General features: G+C 39.3%; 1 protein-coding gene across 1 annotated transcript in view; it reads right to left on the bottom strand.

Annotated features, from left to right (window-relative positions):
* Positions 1-17,484, bottom strand: part of MAP3K15 (mitogen-activated protein kinase kinase kinase 15) — a 67,311-nt gene that overhangs the window by 22,899 nt on the left and 26,928 nt on the right. The window contains exons 6-15 of the mRNA XM_053387094.1: positions 14,592-14,760; positions 13,662-13,768; positions 9,048-9,218; positions 7,798-7,910; positions 6,833-6,992; positions 6,410-6,560; positions 5,445-5,552; positions 3,686-3,735; positions 1,440-1,535; positions 540-627 (exon numbers count right to left, since the gene is read on the bottom strand). Coding sequence (XP_053243069.1) covers positions 540-627; positions 1,440-1,535; positions 3,686-3,735; positions 5,445-5,552; positions 6,410-6,560; positions 6,833-6,992; positions 7,798-7,910; positions 9,048-9,218; positions 13,662-13,768; positions 14,592-14,760 — 1,213 coding nt within the window. The remainder of the gene's footprint in view (positions 1-539; positions 628-1,439; positions 1,536-3,685; positions 3,736-5,444; positions 5,553-6,409; positions 6,561-6,832; positions 6,993-7,797; positions 7,911-9,047; positions 9,219-13,661; positions 13,769-14,591; positions 14,761-17,484) is intronic.

Genomic DNA, 17,484 nt, shown 5'->3' with positions numbered 1-17,484 from the left:
TGCTGTCACAGGCAGTACTTCAACTCAGGACTGTTGTCTCTACCTGCCATATCTCTTGCCTGAACTGAGCTCGCAAACTGACAGCTTGTGCTGATGGGAGGGAAGCGGTGCAAAACAGAACCAAACTAGGACGATGCTTTGACACATGCCATGCAAATGAAAATATTGAGTACCCATCTGACTCTTTCCCAAAAATCTGGGGTTTTTTTTGCAGTAGTAGAAGAAGAAGCAGGTTTTTGAGTATGTTACTCTGGAATACTAGCTGAATAATGACGACATTGTGTGGCGGCATGCCAAAAAATCCGAAAGAGCCAGCAACTATACCACTATAAATGGTAAATGTGGAAAGCTTCTTACTGCCCTTATTGAACAATGTTTTAGCTGCAAAGTTTTAGTGGTGCTGTTCCTACTTTTTAAAAAGGTAGGTATTATTTCTTAAGGTATTAATAAATTAAATTAATTAGAATAGGAATATGGAAAGCAAGTTCGTCTCCCATCCAAACAAAGATTTCTGTTTTTCCCTGGTCAACATTACTTACTTCCAATGTGTCTCCATCACTCTCTCCTTCCAGTTCCAGAGTACTTCCTACAACATCTGTTAAGATCTCTTTAACCAGACTACAAAATCTGTAAGCAATGCACACCGCACAATTAAAGGCATAACAGTATCTTGCTTTTCTGCTCAAATGTATGATACTTATGATTCATGTGCAATGCAAAACAATACATCTGCCAACATTCCCTTTCCTTTTCCTCTTCAAAATCACTATTGCCTCATGCTGTTGTGCTACAGCTTTTTTTAATGGATACTGAAACCCCTTATAAATTTATCCCTTGTAAATCTGTAATTCAAATGTAACTTTTCGACTGTTTAAATTACTTTAAATCGGCATTAGCCCAAGACATTTTGCTGCCTGAGATGGATTCCAAATGATGTCCTCCATCCCAGTTCAAAGACCAACGCTTTCACCATGCTGTTAATTCCTACCTTCACATATCCTGATCATACTAAACAAATTAAGATCAATTTAACCTGTGATATGGTAGGGCCTTTATAAATGAACACAGGAAAGAAAGGAATGAAGAAAACAAATATGAGGAGCCATATCCAATTGCATAAGCAAATGCAACAGGCACTTCCCACTTCCACAGTATTCCAGAGCAAAGTGTCTTTTATGTACAGTATTTGCACTGAATATCATGCAGTAGTTTGTGTGGCCACAAACAGGTGGCGCTGCAAACTACAACGTGACGACAGACTTCCGAGAACTGTTCACTTGCTGCTGGGCTATCACAGCAGCATTGGAGGGTGAAGAGGAGGGAGTTGGGTGGCCCAGCAAACAAAATATTTGCGAAAATACTTCTGGGTTTACAAGGTATCCCCCAACTATTGTACGTCTCATTTTGATAGTTAGGGAAAGCAATGCAAAGCTTCTCACCTACTACACTGGCCCTCTGTAGAAAAGTAGATCTGAAAGTCATCAGAGTTGTCGTGGACATACAGAAAACAACACCGTTCGTCAAATTTAGATATGCTGTGGAAAAAGAATTACAATAAAGTTATGCTAAGCACAAGTGGCGTGGATGTGGGGCAGAGGTATGAAGATGAAGGAAGAAATGGAGGAGCTCAGCTAGTCCCGTTTTGCTCACACAGCAGTTCAGTTTTCCTTCTACCACTACAGAGTTTACAGAATCAAAGAGAGACAACAGCACAGTCATGGTTTTTTTAAAGCCTGCTTCCAACTGGAGATGACCAGCAATACAATTTGAGTGCCATTTATGAATAAAACGAGGAAATGATTATAAAAATGTGCAGAACAGATCACTAGGACAATGGAAACAACAGTCAGTCTGCATAGCAGGAAAAGTTAAGATCTGTGACCTTCAAAAAACCAGATATATGTATTGCCAGGGTGTTAATCATTCATTCATTCACCTATTTAGTTAGTGCCATTCCACTTATGAGTCGCTTCCAATGAAGCATCTCAAAATAAATTATCACCAGTATAAACAGATTTCTTTTATAATAAAAATTTAAACAATATCATATATAAAAACCATTTCAAATCCAATATAAATACAGGGCGAGATTAAAATCTCCCCCTTAAAAAGCCTGTTGAAAAAGGAAAGTCTTCAATAAGTGCCAAAAAGATAATGAAGACTGCCCCATTAGGATTTACAACTCTGTAAAACATAAATTACTAGCTCAGAACAAATAATTCATTGTTCTGCTTACTTTACTCTCTCAAGTTGTTTACTAACACTCTTTTAAAGTCAGTTTTGAACAAAAAGTAAAGATATTTTCAGATTCTGTATAATAAAAGTGCATCTAGCAGTTCTTGTAAGGGGAGTCATAACAGGAGAATAATAGCATTACTTTCTCCCATGTCTGTTGTTGTTTTTCAAATGCCCTAAAATCCCTGCAATTCAAACTGCTGAAGTTTGCAGACAATGTTTGTCTAGTACTATATTCATGAGGCAGAAAAAATCCATACTAGCCTAGATGAGAGAAAGGAGAAAGCAATGACAATTTTCAAAAGCCATGGAAGAAACACTAATCAATATCCATCCAGTTTCCAATTTGCCAATCTAAATATAATATTCTGTAGAGAAATGTACATGGAGAGAAAGATTAAACTCACTTTCTCACACTACATCTTTCAATGGTGTAACTTCAGCAATATAAGGAACATGTTATTTGAAAGTGGTGCCATTAAAAGACCATGAAAATATCAATTCAACGGAGGAGGGGGGAGGAAGACAAGAAGCAAAATATCCAAGCTACTATGCTGAGCAATGACTAAACTATATTACAGAGCCTGCACACTATGAAAAAATATTTAAGATGCCTCCTGCTTAGTACTACAAAAGAGGGCTAAAGTCCTTCATGTAAACTGAAAGCATAGGAAAATCACAAGAAAAAAAGCTATCTTCTTTACTCTCCCCAAGAATTAGCATTAGAATGTACATATGACTTAAGGAAGACAACCTATTTTATTTTCTATAAAAATGTATTAACCTAATTTTCAGTCGCAAAACAGGGCCCTAATGGAATTAATCAAATAAAACAACCAACAATAAAATAATGAAGCTCATTTAAAGAAACAGGGTTCATTGATCATTGAACTTTAGAGTTAGAAGGGGTCCTGGAGGGTCATTTAGTCCAACCCCCATCAATGCAGGAATCTCAACTAAAGTACCCCAGACAGGTGTGCCAACTTGAATAAAATAGAGGGTAAAATAGAGGTAAGCCCCACCCCACATAATGGATCACATGACACGGCACACAAAAGTGTCCTCTTTTTTGCTCTTCAAAATATGGCAACCTTAGGGGAAAGTCTACCTGTGGCATCACACCTTACACTATAGGGACAACCCTGCCAAAAAAATGGGCATTCTATACTATTGTTCTTTTATTGTGGAGTGCCTTTCCCTTTGCCAGACATGAAGCAGCAACCATTTGTCTTGTAAAGGATTCTTTAGGGATAAAGAACTAAGGAATATTTAAACTATACTTCAAGGAAATAGCTTTCACATCTGGGGAGTTGGGTGGGATATAAAGGATACCCAAACTACATCGTTTGCTAGCATTGCTGGGAAAACACATATACATTCTTCACATATCCCTAAGGCAAAATGAGGCATGTAAGTAAAACAAAAATAAAACCATTTCAAGGACACCAACCTTATTCCTCTAATAGAAGAAGCTGTAAAATTCCACTCATGAATCTGTTTCTGCAAATGGGTAAGAACACAGATTGTTTCAAAGCAAGATTACAAACCATTATCATCACATCACAAGGATGATCTCAGTCTTTGGGCACCGATATTTTGCTTTGAGGCAGCATACAGCAATATTAGCAAGGTTGCTACTACCCCCCCCAAAAAAGTAGCAAGATAAAGAAGGGACACAACACTAGGCCCCAACAGCAACATGTTACTCCTTGCCATTGCAGAACGAAAATGGTCTTCCTAAATTTCATGACACTATGAATTTCCTTTCAATTGAAAGTCTGATGTCCATCCTAATGGCATTATGCCTTAATTTGTGGAAATGGCTAGGCTCAGTGAATCCAAACATTCCCCTGAAAGGGGTGGGGTGTGTGTGTGTAGCTCCTTCAATCCATGTCAGAAAGAATAATCAGAAAGTCATGAAGTATGCTGCGGCAAGCTTGCAGAAATGCTTACCCAAACTGTCTACAGGGCTACCTATTGGCTTCTCATGTATGGCCATATATCTGAGAAGGATGCTCAGATGATCTGATCCACAGTCCTTGGTTCACTGATAAGCAAATATGTACATTAGCTAGAGCAAAAATAAGGACGATTTGATTGCAGGATTTTGTGGCTTAGCAGCTGTGACTCCTGGACAGAGTGGGTTGAGAAGCAGTGTTACATTAGTACTGAAGAATATTCATGTCATGTACTGTGTCATACTGAGTGTATCATTTGTACAAAACCTAGCATTTTCGTAACTTGAAAGCGAAGGGCTAAATCATTGAAACCAATTCACAGTCCTCCTATTTTCCTGCTGTAGATCTAAGAATGAAACACATTCTCTCCCCACCCCCCACAAAGCTGGTTTATCCTAATGAGAATTTTGGTATCAGACTTTTTATGAGCACCCCAGATTTCATAAGTTCTCAATGGGATGTGTGATACTGTAATAAAATAAATCAAAGAGCATAAGTTTAAAACATCAAATACAGTGGTACCTCGGGTTAAGTACTTAATTTGTTCCGGAGGTCCGTACTTAACCTGAAACTGTTCTTAACCTGAAGCACTACTTTAGCTAATGGGGCCTCCTGCTGCCGCCGCGCTGCCGGAGCACGATCTCTGTTCTCATCTTGAAGCAAAGTTCTTAACCTGAAGCAGTATTTCTGGGTTAGCGGAGTCTGTAACCTGAAGCGTATGTAACCTAAAGCGTATGTAACCCGAGGTACCACTGTATCTAATTCTGTATAGCTGTTCAGGCTTTCAACCCAAAAGCATGGTAGTATGAAGTGTACAGAAACCAGGTGTGCAAATACCCCGCACTCCCAGTATACCCCTAACCTGCCCAATCACAGGGAGGCTTCCAAGCACATTCAGATGAATTGGCTTACAAGCCTCCTTCAGATCTTCCCATTTGACACAGGAAGGTTAGAGGTGGAGTGTTCGTGCCTGCATGTGCTCACACGTGATCTCTGTCATGCTTTGTGCCCTCGTGCTTTCATGCTGAACAGACGAAAAGGTTTGTATGATAATTCATTTCCCTGGGGCTTAAGGCTGGCTCCCTGTTATTAGTACCTCAGTTTTTCCATCTACGGGACAAAGAAGATACTTATGTGCATTGTGTGACACTTTTGTGAAGCCTCTTTAAAAAAAAGAGTTGTATACAAAGAAGCCAAGAAGTGGTGATCAGAATTTCTAGAGAGAAAGAAGAAATTCACCATTGGTCTTACCACTTCTGTCGGAGACACGTGCCAAAGGGAAACAGTTCTTTCTTCCGCTTCATTGTTGATTGACACATACGCAGGCTGGTATACCTTAGTTGGCTCTATCACCAGTACCTAAGCGAGAAGCACACACATGTCCAGTGAAACCTAACTAGATCAGTGACACACCCTTACAGCATTGGAATGCTAATTATAAGGCTGTTATCCTAAAAGGCAGGAGTAGCCAACATGGCAGCCTTTGTGCAATACAAGTCGCATCCATCCTAACCAGCATAGCCAATAGCCAGAGATGGTAGAAGTTGTAGTGTAACAACTCCTGGAGGACACAATGTTAGTTACACCTGAACTAGGGAGTAACTCCCATTGAAAGCGTGCTGAAAATTTGTTCACAATTAACACTGCATTTTCTTCTTGGCTGTGGATCAAACTATTTATTTAATCAGGTCTCATACAATTTCTTGCACTCTTTCCTTCTTGTATATTATTTTATTTTATTCATTTGCATTAGACTTGTATCAAACATCCATTTATGCTCAAGCCACTTGTGTATTGCTGTTGTTTTATTTTTTTAAATGACAATGAATTACATAGTGATACAATTACAGAACACATTTTTACCTTAGAAAGTTTCCCACTTCTACCTGGCCACCCCTACAGATTAGCAGCAAAAACAGCAAGCAATAACTGCCACCGAGGTCCACTCCCTACCAAACAGGACATGCCAGCTCTGACCTGCTTGGCAGAAAACACTACATACAGCTTGGGCAGATTTACTTGTCACTTGATTCTAGTTCACATGGTAGCTCCTAACATCAGGCCACAGTTTTCTGTTACTAATAGTGAAATTCTAAGCCTGTCTACTCAAAAGTAAACCCTGATTAGTTTAACTGGGCTTGCTCCTAGGCAAGTGTATACAGGATTTTAGTCCAAATCAACCAGATATATAAGCTCTGCGCATTACAGAGACTTACTGGGAATCTCAAGCCATTAGTTGTTTCTTTAGTTGCCTCAAAAATTATATCTAACCAGAAGTTCAGTCTCTCTTGTCTAGGAGAATGTTCTATGGTGAGTTTCTTGAACCGCTGTATTAACATCAGGTTCTGAACCAATGACTTCAAATACCTGAAACACATGCATACAATCAATAATTAAACAACCAAGAACAACATTATTTACTCTAAGTTAATGACACAACAAGCCTTTGCTAGAATATTAGAAGTCTACTTGAAAATCAGAAGTCCTGAAAATGAAAACATAGTTATTTAATCATCATGCAAAGAATGGTGATGATGCATGGAGCATTGGAGAACTTAATGAAGTCCAATGGGGTGTGGGGGTGAGGGCAGAGAGCAGGAGATGCAACTACGCAAATTGTAATATGTGATGATACATACCAAATGGGTGGTTTCAGTTTAAACAGCCTCTCTGCTGCTTGCACTGCTTTACCAATGTCATTGGCCAACATGCTTACACTGAAGAACTGCCCGACATCCCAGTAATTGTTCATTTTTTCCAAACTCCCTTTTCTTCCCAACAAACTGTTCAATCGCACACCTTGACAAATTCACATAAAAACAGTATGTTACAAGGGAACACAATGAACCTCAAAGACTGTAAAGATGATAATGTGCGTTGGTAATCATGGGAAGTATAACATCTAAGAGTATTAGGTAGAGAAAAACTACACAAAGGGACACATTAAAGGACACATTCATGCCGTCCATTTAAAACACTATGATATACTTTAAACAGTCATGGCTTCCTCCAAAGGATTCTGGAAACGGTGGTTTGTTAAGGGTGCAGAGAGTTGTTAGGAGACCCTCTATTCCCCTCTCATAGCTACAGTTTTCAGAGTTCCCTCTGAAGAGGGACTGTTAAACCATTCTGGGAATTGTAACTCTGGAAAGGGAATGAGCATCTCCTAACAATTCTCATCATGCTTAACAGACTACAGCTCCCAGAATTCTTTGGGAAAAGCAATGGCTGTTTAAAGGTGGTATGATAATGCTTTAAATGTATGGAGTGAATATGGCCTAAATGTCATTGGTGGGAAATAAATTGCATTCTTCATATGGTCAAAGATACTAGTCATGGACCACTGCCCTTGCAGAAGTTCATTCTAGGAACAGGTGCTTACAACTGATGGCAAAACACTTGTGACATGCTTCACAGTGGGCTAAAACTACTATTCTTAAATACAGAATTCACTGCAACTTCAATTCAGAACAATGGATCCAAAGGTCCAGCTCCACAACTGGAAATTTCCTTCATTCAATTGGACCTTTGGATCCAAACCTTTATGTATCTGACAATAATTAATAACCCTACTACTGCTGCAACAAGTTTTTGTGTTGTTCACCTATTTTCCTTAGTTCCATGGAGGTTTCAAACTGCTGCCCTGCAACAATCAGCAAGACTGCAAGGTTAATCCCAGAATACAGAGTTGACTGGAGCTCAAACCCTTTACGATACCTGCAGAGACAAGATTTAACAAACTGGAGAAGATACTTCCAAAGAAAAACATTTGAAGTTTCTCAGATCACAATAAAGAAGGCATGCCAGCCATTGTTGCAAACTATGGAAATGTGAATGGATTTCTTTTTGTTGTTGTTGTTGTTGTTGTTGTTCCAATTAATCTTATCTAGAAAGACAGGAGCTCATGATTTAATTGGGATTTAATTTTCTTCCCTCTCCCACAACATGAGAACTCGGGGTTAGCTGGTGAACCTGATTAGCAGCAGATTCAGGATGACAGATAAAAGGATGTTCTTTTTTCATGTAACAGATGATTAATTTATGGAATTCACTGCCATCAAAAGTCATGGTGACCAGTAGTCTAAACAGCTTTAAAGTCAGCCAGGTCAGTTAAATTTATTTGCTAAAACTTAGTCATCACAAAAACACAGAAAATCAAATTGAAAAATACATTCAGCACACTGGATCTCATTTTGTGTGATAAATCCATTGGGCAGCTAGAGCAAACACAGAAACGTTATATGTCATGGGCAACATCTAAAAATATCCACCTGCTTGCACAACAGAATCCACTTATGCAATGGAACTTCCTGTTTCTCTTCTTCCCCACTCCAGATCAGACTTTGAGAACACATGGTAGAGGAGAGGAAGATGAAGCCCTGTTGCATGAGTGAATACCCACAAGTGCTCCATTGGATCTAACCCAGTATCTTGATACCTATCGTCCAATAAATAATAGATTTTCTCTTTCCTGTTCAAAAAAGAATCTCTTTCAAAAAACTTTCTTTATGAGAATTATGTTTATGATCTTCTCTCCAACCACAAATGCATCAACAAGAATTTATAGATAGCCTTATCTCCTCTCTAAATATGCTCTGACCATAGTCTGAAATTTCAAAACAGTAGCTTCCTCCTCATTGCAACTCTACTTCTGGAAGACTGTAATAAGATGTAACAGAATACTAAAATGGTAAGAATTGCATAGTTTGAAGATAATATCTAGATAATGAAAGGGCCTATTTTTAACTCCCATCCAACAGGAGGCTGGTAAGGAACTTGGTACTCCATGTGAAGTACTTTGCTTTCCATTTCATAATTACACAGATACGGTAAACACATTGCCACTCCTCTTACCATTCAATGGCTGTGTCCCGGCTGCTGGTGTCTTTACAGTCCGAATCAAGGAAAATGTCCTTGTAGATTCTCCCACACAAGCAGAACATGTCAGGTGCTGGGCGATCACATGTCTGCAAGATCTGCAGCATCACTTGCAGTGCCTTCCCCCGGTCACCTGTGTTGTTTCTTCTGAAATTCAGACAGAAAATCACATGAATAAGCTTGTACAAAGAACCATATATTTGTATCTAACACAATTTATAACTCTGTCAATATGCACTAAACTGGGATTTGCCAATGTGGTGCCTATGAGCACAATGGTCTCCCCTGGTGCCCACAAAGCCTCTGAACCCTCAGCACTCATGCACTGCCTCCTTTGTAATGAGAGTAGTTATTTCTCTCTCTTTCTCATAAAACATATAAAAGATGGAAAAGGAAGTTGGAAGAATGATGCTTTTTCCCACTGCCTCTTCCAGCTCTATGTGCATTTCAAGGCTCATATTAATTCTCCTGGATCTGACTTTTATCAAAATCCTCTTAAAGATGAAGTGTGTGCACATATTCTTTCTGTCCTAGGGGCTGAGGGAAAGCAGATCAAGGAAGAGGGAAGAGAAGTGGCCAGAGTAGGTAGAAACAAAAATCCAAATGTCCCCTCAGGTGAAAAAAGATTGGTGACTCCTACACTAAATACACACAATAATTTCACTAGGCAACCTTAGTATGAAACTGTGTATAGAATTTCTGTTGGAGCTTTCCAGAGCTCTAGATGTGACATTCTGGATAGATTTTACGCAAAAGATATGCAACTACAGTGTACGTTCTGTCTCTGCTCTTTTCCTCTATACACTGATAAGTCTTCTAAAATCATGTCCTCTGCCATCCTGAATTGCCAGAAGTCAGATGAGTAGCAGCTATATTCAAACTAACAGAATGATTAGTCTGAGGTTAGTTTGTCACTTAGTTGTACACTTAGACGGGAAGAACCAGCTGCACAAATATAAGATTGAGGACACATGGCTTGCTAATAGTACATGTGAAAAGGATGTAGGAGTCTCAGTGGACCACAAGCTTAACGCAAGTCAACAGTCTGATGCAGCAGCAAAAAAGGCTGCATCAACAGAAGAATAGTGTTCCAATCAAGGGAAGTAATAATCTCTCTCTATTCTGCCTTGGTGAGACCACACCTGGAGTACTGTGTCTGGTTCTGGGCACCGCAATTTAAGGAGGCTATTCACATGCTGGAACGTGGGAGAGAAATGAAGATGATCAAAGGTCTGGAAACTAAGACTCCCTGTTGAGGGAGCTAGGTATGTTTAGCCCGTAAAAGAGGAGACTGGGAGGGGATATGATATCCATCTTCAAATATCTGAAGGGTTGTCATATGGAAGATGGAGCAAGCTTGTTTTCTCCTGCTCTAGAGGCTAGGACCAGGACCACTATGTATTGCATCAGCGACAGCAGGTGGCACTTTCAATTATCTACCAAAAATGAAACAAAATTCAGTTCTGGCTGGAAAACATTACCAGCTGTAAACATTTATCATACAGTATTAGTACATGAAATGCAACCACACTATTTACAAATTACCTATGCTATGTTTTATTTGAAAATATTCAGAAGCAAACATTGCAGCACAAAGCTTGCTATGCTTAAGTAAGCAGAATAATTCCTTTCAATGATAAATTCAGACATGATGCAATTTTCAACCGACAAGTCAATTCCTGTTATGATAGCTTTAATACTGGATACAGTATACTGCCCAAACACACAAGTACTTTTCCCTACAGTGATGTACTTTGTTGTCATACACTGTCAGTATCAATGATTACACATTTAAAGCAGCTTGATTAACAGGAGAAACAAAATATTCTCTTAAACATTAAAAAAAATACCGGGGGGGGGGAGGGAATCAAATACCAGAAAATGAAGAGAACTATGCAAAACAACAGCATTGGCAGCAGAACAAAATAATTGAAATAGAGGCTGCACACATGCTCCATGCCAGAGTAACCTCACTAGTACACACCACCATCTAAAGCAACACAGTGCCAAACACACAGCTGCATAACCACGCCCTCCTTCTCTCCCACCCAGATAGGGCCTTACTCTCTGCCATTTCAGTCTCTCATACTTATTGTTATTAAGCAAAATTATAAAACACAAAAAAGTTAGAACATAGAATCCCACTCTCAGCAGCAAAAACACAATTCCAGTTACCACCCAATACTGTAATACATCACTCACTTTCTCCTACTGGACAATAAATTCAATAATACAACATTAAAGAGGGAAGTGGTTAGTTGGGTGACCCTGAAGAGAAGACACCAAAGGCAAAATTAAAAGACACTTATCCTGTGTCAGCCACTTATCCACTGCAGCAGCTGTCTTATCTAGCCTCTGGGCTGGACACAAGTCAACTAGCTGCAGCTGTTAAGAGTTGCATATGAGAGACAACAAAAGGTGAAAGCTGTGAGACTGATTTTGCATGGGGAGCTACAACTCCCTCACTACTCTGTGATCCATTACTTGTGTGCTTCTCTCATACAAAATATTGGAACTCTTTAAAGAGGTTCCACCTTTTACGTGAACTAACTACCCATTTTTCGGAATGCTGCCTGAACTTTATTTGGATGGCTATGAAACGGGTGCACAAAAGCAGTAACTTGCTTATTATGAATGATACAAAAATAAAACTCAAAGCCTGTGTTACCAGGAAAAGAAAGGTATGCACCAAGATTAGTTCTGGAATGACATGGAATAAAGCTGAAATTTAAAAAGAAGATAACTATTTATCTACTCTCAAAAGGTGACTGAGTTCTTCCTGAACTCATGTTGTCAGAAGAGCTAGAAATATTATAAAAATTGCATACAAGTCACTGAGCATGCCCAAAGTAGGCTTTAGATCCCAGCCTATACCATATATTACGCATGTGCATATTGTTTAGAAGCTCTGAGAAGTTCCTCTGAAACAACATGATCACAGGAACCTTGTTCGTCTTCCTTTATAGGAAGTTGTTTGACTTCCCTTATGGGATTTTTTAAAAATCTTGATCTATTATGGTGCACCAAAAGTTGTTTCTTCTCTCTTACTACTCAACACCTTTTGTTATTGGAAAAGCTTTGAGGTGTTGGCTTAAAGGGCGCCTGTTGTCAGTCCTGGCATTGACTCTGGCCATCCTTCATCATGTTCATGTACTGACAATATTAGGTTATGACTTCAGCCTTGAAGCACCTGTCACCAGCAGTTTACTATCCAAGTTATCATTTATAAACATGACCTCTGTGCTATATTCCACAGTAATGAAAATGCAGGACAGCTGAGCCTATAATAAGTATGATGAAACCATTCACAAAGTAATTGGCGTTTAAAATAAGCACACACTGTATTTTCATATTGTTGCATAAACAATCTTAGGTAATTTGCCTATTATAAATAACTTGGGTTGGGCTTAAAACGAAGCTGTACTGTGATATTATACCCTAGCATGTACTGAGTACTTTAAAAAAAGGAAATAAAAAAATTCAGAGTAATTATTAATTTTTTACAGGTTTGTTCACTGTATTATTATTTTTAAGTCAATGAATCCCAAAAGCAATTTAACAATAAAAAATATCAACATTAAAACATACATAAATACATAAATACATTTTCTAAGCTAATCCCGATAAAGACTGGAATAAGAATCTTGCTTAAAAGGCTTGTTGAAAGAAGATCATATTCAATAAGTACCCCAAAAGGCAGAAACAAGGGTACCTCTCTGATATACTGCATACTGGGAGAAAATTGCAAGAGTATGTGGGGGTAAGGTAAAGGTAAAGGTACCCCTGCCCGTATGGGCCAGTCTTGACAGACTCTGGGGTTGTGCGCCCATCTCACTCAAGAGGCCGGGGGCCAGCGCTGTCCGGAGACACTTCCGGGTCACGTGGCCAGCGTGACATCGCTGCTCTGGCGAGCCAGAGCCACACACTGAAACGCCGTTTACCTTCCCGCCAGTAAGCGGTCCCTATTTATCTACTTGCACCCGGGGGTGCTTTCAAACTGCTAGGTTGGCAGGCGCTGGGACCAAGCAGCGGGAGCGCACCCCGCCGCGGGGATTCGAACCACCGACCTTTCGATTGGCAAGCCCTAGGCGCTGAGGCTTTTACCCACAGCGCCACCCGTGTCCCCTGTGGGGGTAGCATGCACTAAAAACCCAGTTCTTACACTGTATGGAACAAGTTTCCTAATGAGCTGGTTATCAGCTGGAGCCCCTCTCCTGCAGAGCACAGTGATCACTTAGAATATATGAGGGACAAGAGCACCATGGATTAAACTTACACTTTTAAATAAGAAGCTACATATACTTCAATTATCAGCCTACTAAGCAGAATGTAGTCCAACAGAGTCTGTAGGAGGATTTAAAATATTTTCTGGGGGGAATGGCGAAAGAGATACATAAGCGGTGGCTGGAAAGTCATCTGTTTAAGTAGAATGGATTGGGTGTGGAAATACACTGGGAATGTTTGGGTCACCTTCATGTAACAAATATCCGAGTCTGTGGTTGCAATAAGAGTTTTAAGTTGAAGATGCCTTTGCACTAATGGAATAGTTACCTCTCTCTGTAAATGTATTCACACAGGAGTTAATCTTACCGATTCAGTGCAAATGCATAATGAAATTTGATATTGTGCTGATCAGCCAGATCACAAGTAGGGAGCATTTCCAGTGTTTCCACCAGCTTCACCATGGCATCATAGTCCTAACAGCAGTTTGAAGAGGTAACAGAGGAAAGCATTACTAACCCAAATTCATCCATCAAATGGTTTTTACTTATTCTGACCATGAGCAACAACAACTGCTTAAAAAGATGCATAGCCTATCTCCTTGATACTCCCTTCATCCTAGGACAAGGTCTGCTAGAAATATATTCTCTGCCTACAAGGAACACACACAACTCTACAGGAGCCAGAATTTATGAACTAACACAATCCTGAATGGAATGCATCCTTGCCTGTGTTAACAAGCCACTTACACCATTCCACTAGATGGCTGACATTGCTCTTTAAGCATTATTGCATTTCTAGCTGAAGACAAGCATGCACTGCAATGGAAAACATTTTTAAAGCAGTCTTACTCATAATCTCCTAGTGGGGAATTATAACCTGAAGGGTACTAAGTAAAATGAACACATTAAACTCAGATTGCAGGGTCAGATAGCAAGAAGTTTTGTGGCTCATTTCCTCAACTTCCATACCTTGTAGACAAATATTACAGAAAAGGGCAGAAATATTTGCAGCAAATTAATGTAAATAAAACACTGATATCTAGGGTTGAAATATTTCAAACAGTGAAAATCAGGACACACATGTTGTTGGGACCAAAATTGTTGAGCGTTTTTGTGCTATTTTTAAGGAAAATCAGCAAAAATGACACAGTCGTCATGGATCCGGATTCTGTAGAACCCAATGATTCTGAACTTAAGATCACCTTTAAAAAATATTAAATAAAACAAAAAATGGGTAAAACCTTGATAAAATAACATTGGGGACATGTACTATGTATTTATGGTAAAAGTAACATACCTGGATATCTCGATACGACAGAAGTAAGTTGATTACAATGTCGGAAGTGAGGACTTCAGTATTATCCATACGAAGTTTAATCCTGGTCAGTTCCTTTGCCAGTTCTTCTCCTTGATACTTCTCTCTAGCTTTTCTAATGTCATTTAACAGAGTTTCCTTGTAATATGTACTAGAGGAATTAAGCATAGTAGGGAAAGCATTATTACTACATTAATTGTTATCTAGGGCTGATGAAATGTGACTACCAAAACATTAGACTTTGGTTTCTCTGAGAGATCCTTCCTGGGAGATATGGAGAGGGATGCCAAATCTCTTTATTGAAAACAATTAATAAACATTAGGAACAGAAAGGTCTAATTGCCTTAAAGGCCATGTGAACATGACATATCAGGAAGAATAGAATCATGGAGGGAATGTGCCTGATCCTACCCTGACAGCGAGCTCTGCATAGTTTTTGTAAAAAAAAAAAAAATGGAGGATGATACAAGAAGCCTAAATTACTGCATAGGCCCCAGCCACAAAGCTGTACCCATGTGGCACAGATTGGTGTGAATGAAACCCTTTTTTAAAGTAAAAACATAGAGGTAGGAGGCCAGAAAAGCAGGAGTGAGGCCATGTCCCTCTGCATATTCAGAAGCTAACTACACATTATGTTGATTGCTTGGCTTGTTGCCACATCAAAGGATTTTAAATTTGATACAAAGCATGTGGGAGGCAGGAGATTTCAGTCCATGCACTGCACTCTGCAACAGAACACCCCCAATTTGTTTTTTAGAATCACTAATAGCAGAACACAGGATCCATTTTCATCAGAAAAAATGCTGGGGAGGGAAAGGTTAAACCTGCCATCCCCACACACAGCAGCACCAGTGTAAATCCCCCTCTGAAATGTGCCTAGGATTATTATAATTTAACCGCCATGCAGTTAACATCAACATGCATAGTTTCACCGTATGCATGATTTAGGAGGTGTGAAAAAGGACTTAAATCACACTGAATTTGTGGAGGGTAGGGATACAACCAGCAAGTATGATTTTTCTAACCAACTCTCCATTCCCACACACACATTTTTTTAATCAAAACAGAATCACAACTATGGTTGCTATCAATGCTGTATTTTAAGGGGGGAAATATGAACAAAGCTTAATGAAAGTAAATAACAGTATGTAAGCTATCACACTCAATGGCTAGAATCCTAAGATTCTTCATAGTATAACCAAAGGCTTGCATGAACTAAGTGGCATTGCTGACTTTTTTAAATGGCAGAACTTCATATCGTGATGTATCAAAAACTGCTTTTTAAACTACCTTCAGTTTCAAAACTAGTTCACCCTATAGCAAGGTAGGAGGCTTATGTTATCTTCTGGATCCTGGCCATGATTAAATGTACCTTACAAACCTAAGTTGAATCTACACTCTTGTTTTCTGAAAAAATCAGTTTGGCTCTAGAATGTGAAATTAGAAATAAATTAGGTATGTCTAAACCACACTGAATAAAATGGGACGTAACAATTTAACTAGGATCCTAAAGATGTTTGTAAAGTCTTGCAGATTCTTGAATTTTGTTCCGACTGTTTTTAATATTGAATTTTAAATTGTCATAACCAGCCCTGGGACCTGATGGTGAACAGTCAGTAACAAACTTAATAAATAATAATAGATCATTTGGGGAGGAATTACATATCATTGGCTACTTAAGGAGTGGATCCGTTTCAAATGAAAAAGTAAACTTTTCAGAACCCCAGCACTGATCACTAAATATAGAATATGAAATTGATATAAAATCAAACACACCTTAATCATATGCGAAGTAGCCTAACAGAACAACAAATGAGTCTGATGCACGCACAGTGTTAAGTGAATTTAACTTGATTTAATGTTGTGACCTACTGTAATATAGCAGCATAATTTCATGTACTTGTGCCTGCAAAGGAAGAATCAAGAGCATGCTTACGAGAGGGCTCTGATTCTTTCTTTTGAAGTTGAAACACCTAATGTAATGCTGATGTGACTGACAAGTGGACAGCTGTACCTACCTGTCAAAGTAGTCAGCATGGGTTCTGGATCTGGCCCCCTTAGCTGGAACCAGTTCCCCACCCTTGAACTCTACCACTATAGACACGATCACAACTTAGTTCATCTACCAAGAAATGTAACATGTAATTCCCTTTCTCTTTCATCTGGTCTTCTGATGTCACTCTAATTAGCAAGCTAGCTTTTACCCATCAGCACATTGTTACTGTTACTAGCAATGAGTTTTGTAAATAACATTTACTACTCAAAGACAAAATGACTCCTGCTGATGACTGTTAAGATATGTTAAAGATTAGCTGCTATAGTAAGACTTTAGTTACAGTCCTGTGGGACTAACAAACATCAGACACTTTGAAGGATAGTAGTCTAAAAGCATCTTATTTCAACCAGGGGCTTTGAAATCTATACTACATTTATTTTTACTCCCTTCTTCTCCCAAGGGCTGGCCTGACAGCTCTGCTTCTATGTACAGTTAGTATATTGGAAAATAACCACAAGTTACTATGCCTAGCTGCATGAGAGACATACAGTTTAGCTCAAATTAAGACTCTGCCCTATGCTCCTCCCCTCAGGCAGGGGAGATAGATATGTTGGTTATTTTGCAGATTAGTTGTGTTGCAGAAGGTGTGCTGGGGAGACCACACATTCAAGAAATGCAAAAGAACTTTTGCTAGGTTTTAATAACAATAACAAAAACTCCTTTTACACTAAATTACATTATACCAAATAAAAGGGACACGGGTGGCGCTGTGGGTTAAACCACAGAGCCTAGGACTTGCCGGTCAGAAGGTCGGCAGTTTGAATCCCCGTGGCGGGGGGAGCTCCTGTTGCTCGGTCCCTGCTCCTGCCAACCTAGCAG

This window comes from Podarcis raffonei, chromosome 4, assembly GCF_027172205.1.
Source record: "Podarcis raffonei isolate rPodRaf1 chromosome 4, rPodRaf1.pri, whole genome shotgun sequence".
NCBI classification, from domain to species: Eukaryota; Metazoa; Chordata; class Lepidosauria; order Squamata; family Lacertidae; genus Podarcis; species Podarcis raffonei.
Note: the sequence above shows the minus strand (reverse complement) of the source record. Positions and strands in the feature narration are given on the sequence as shown.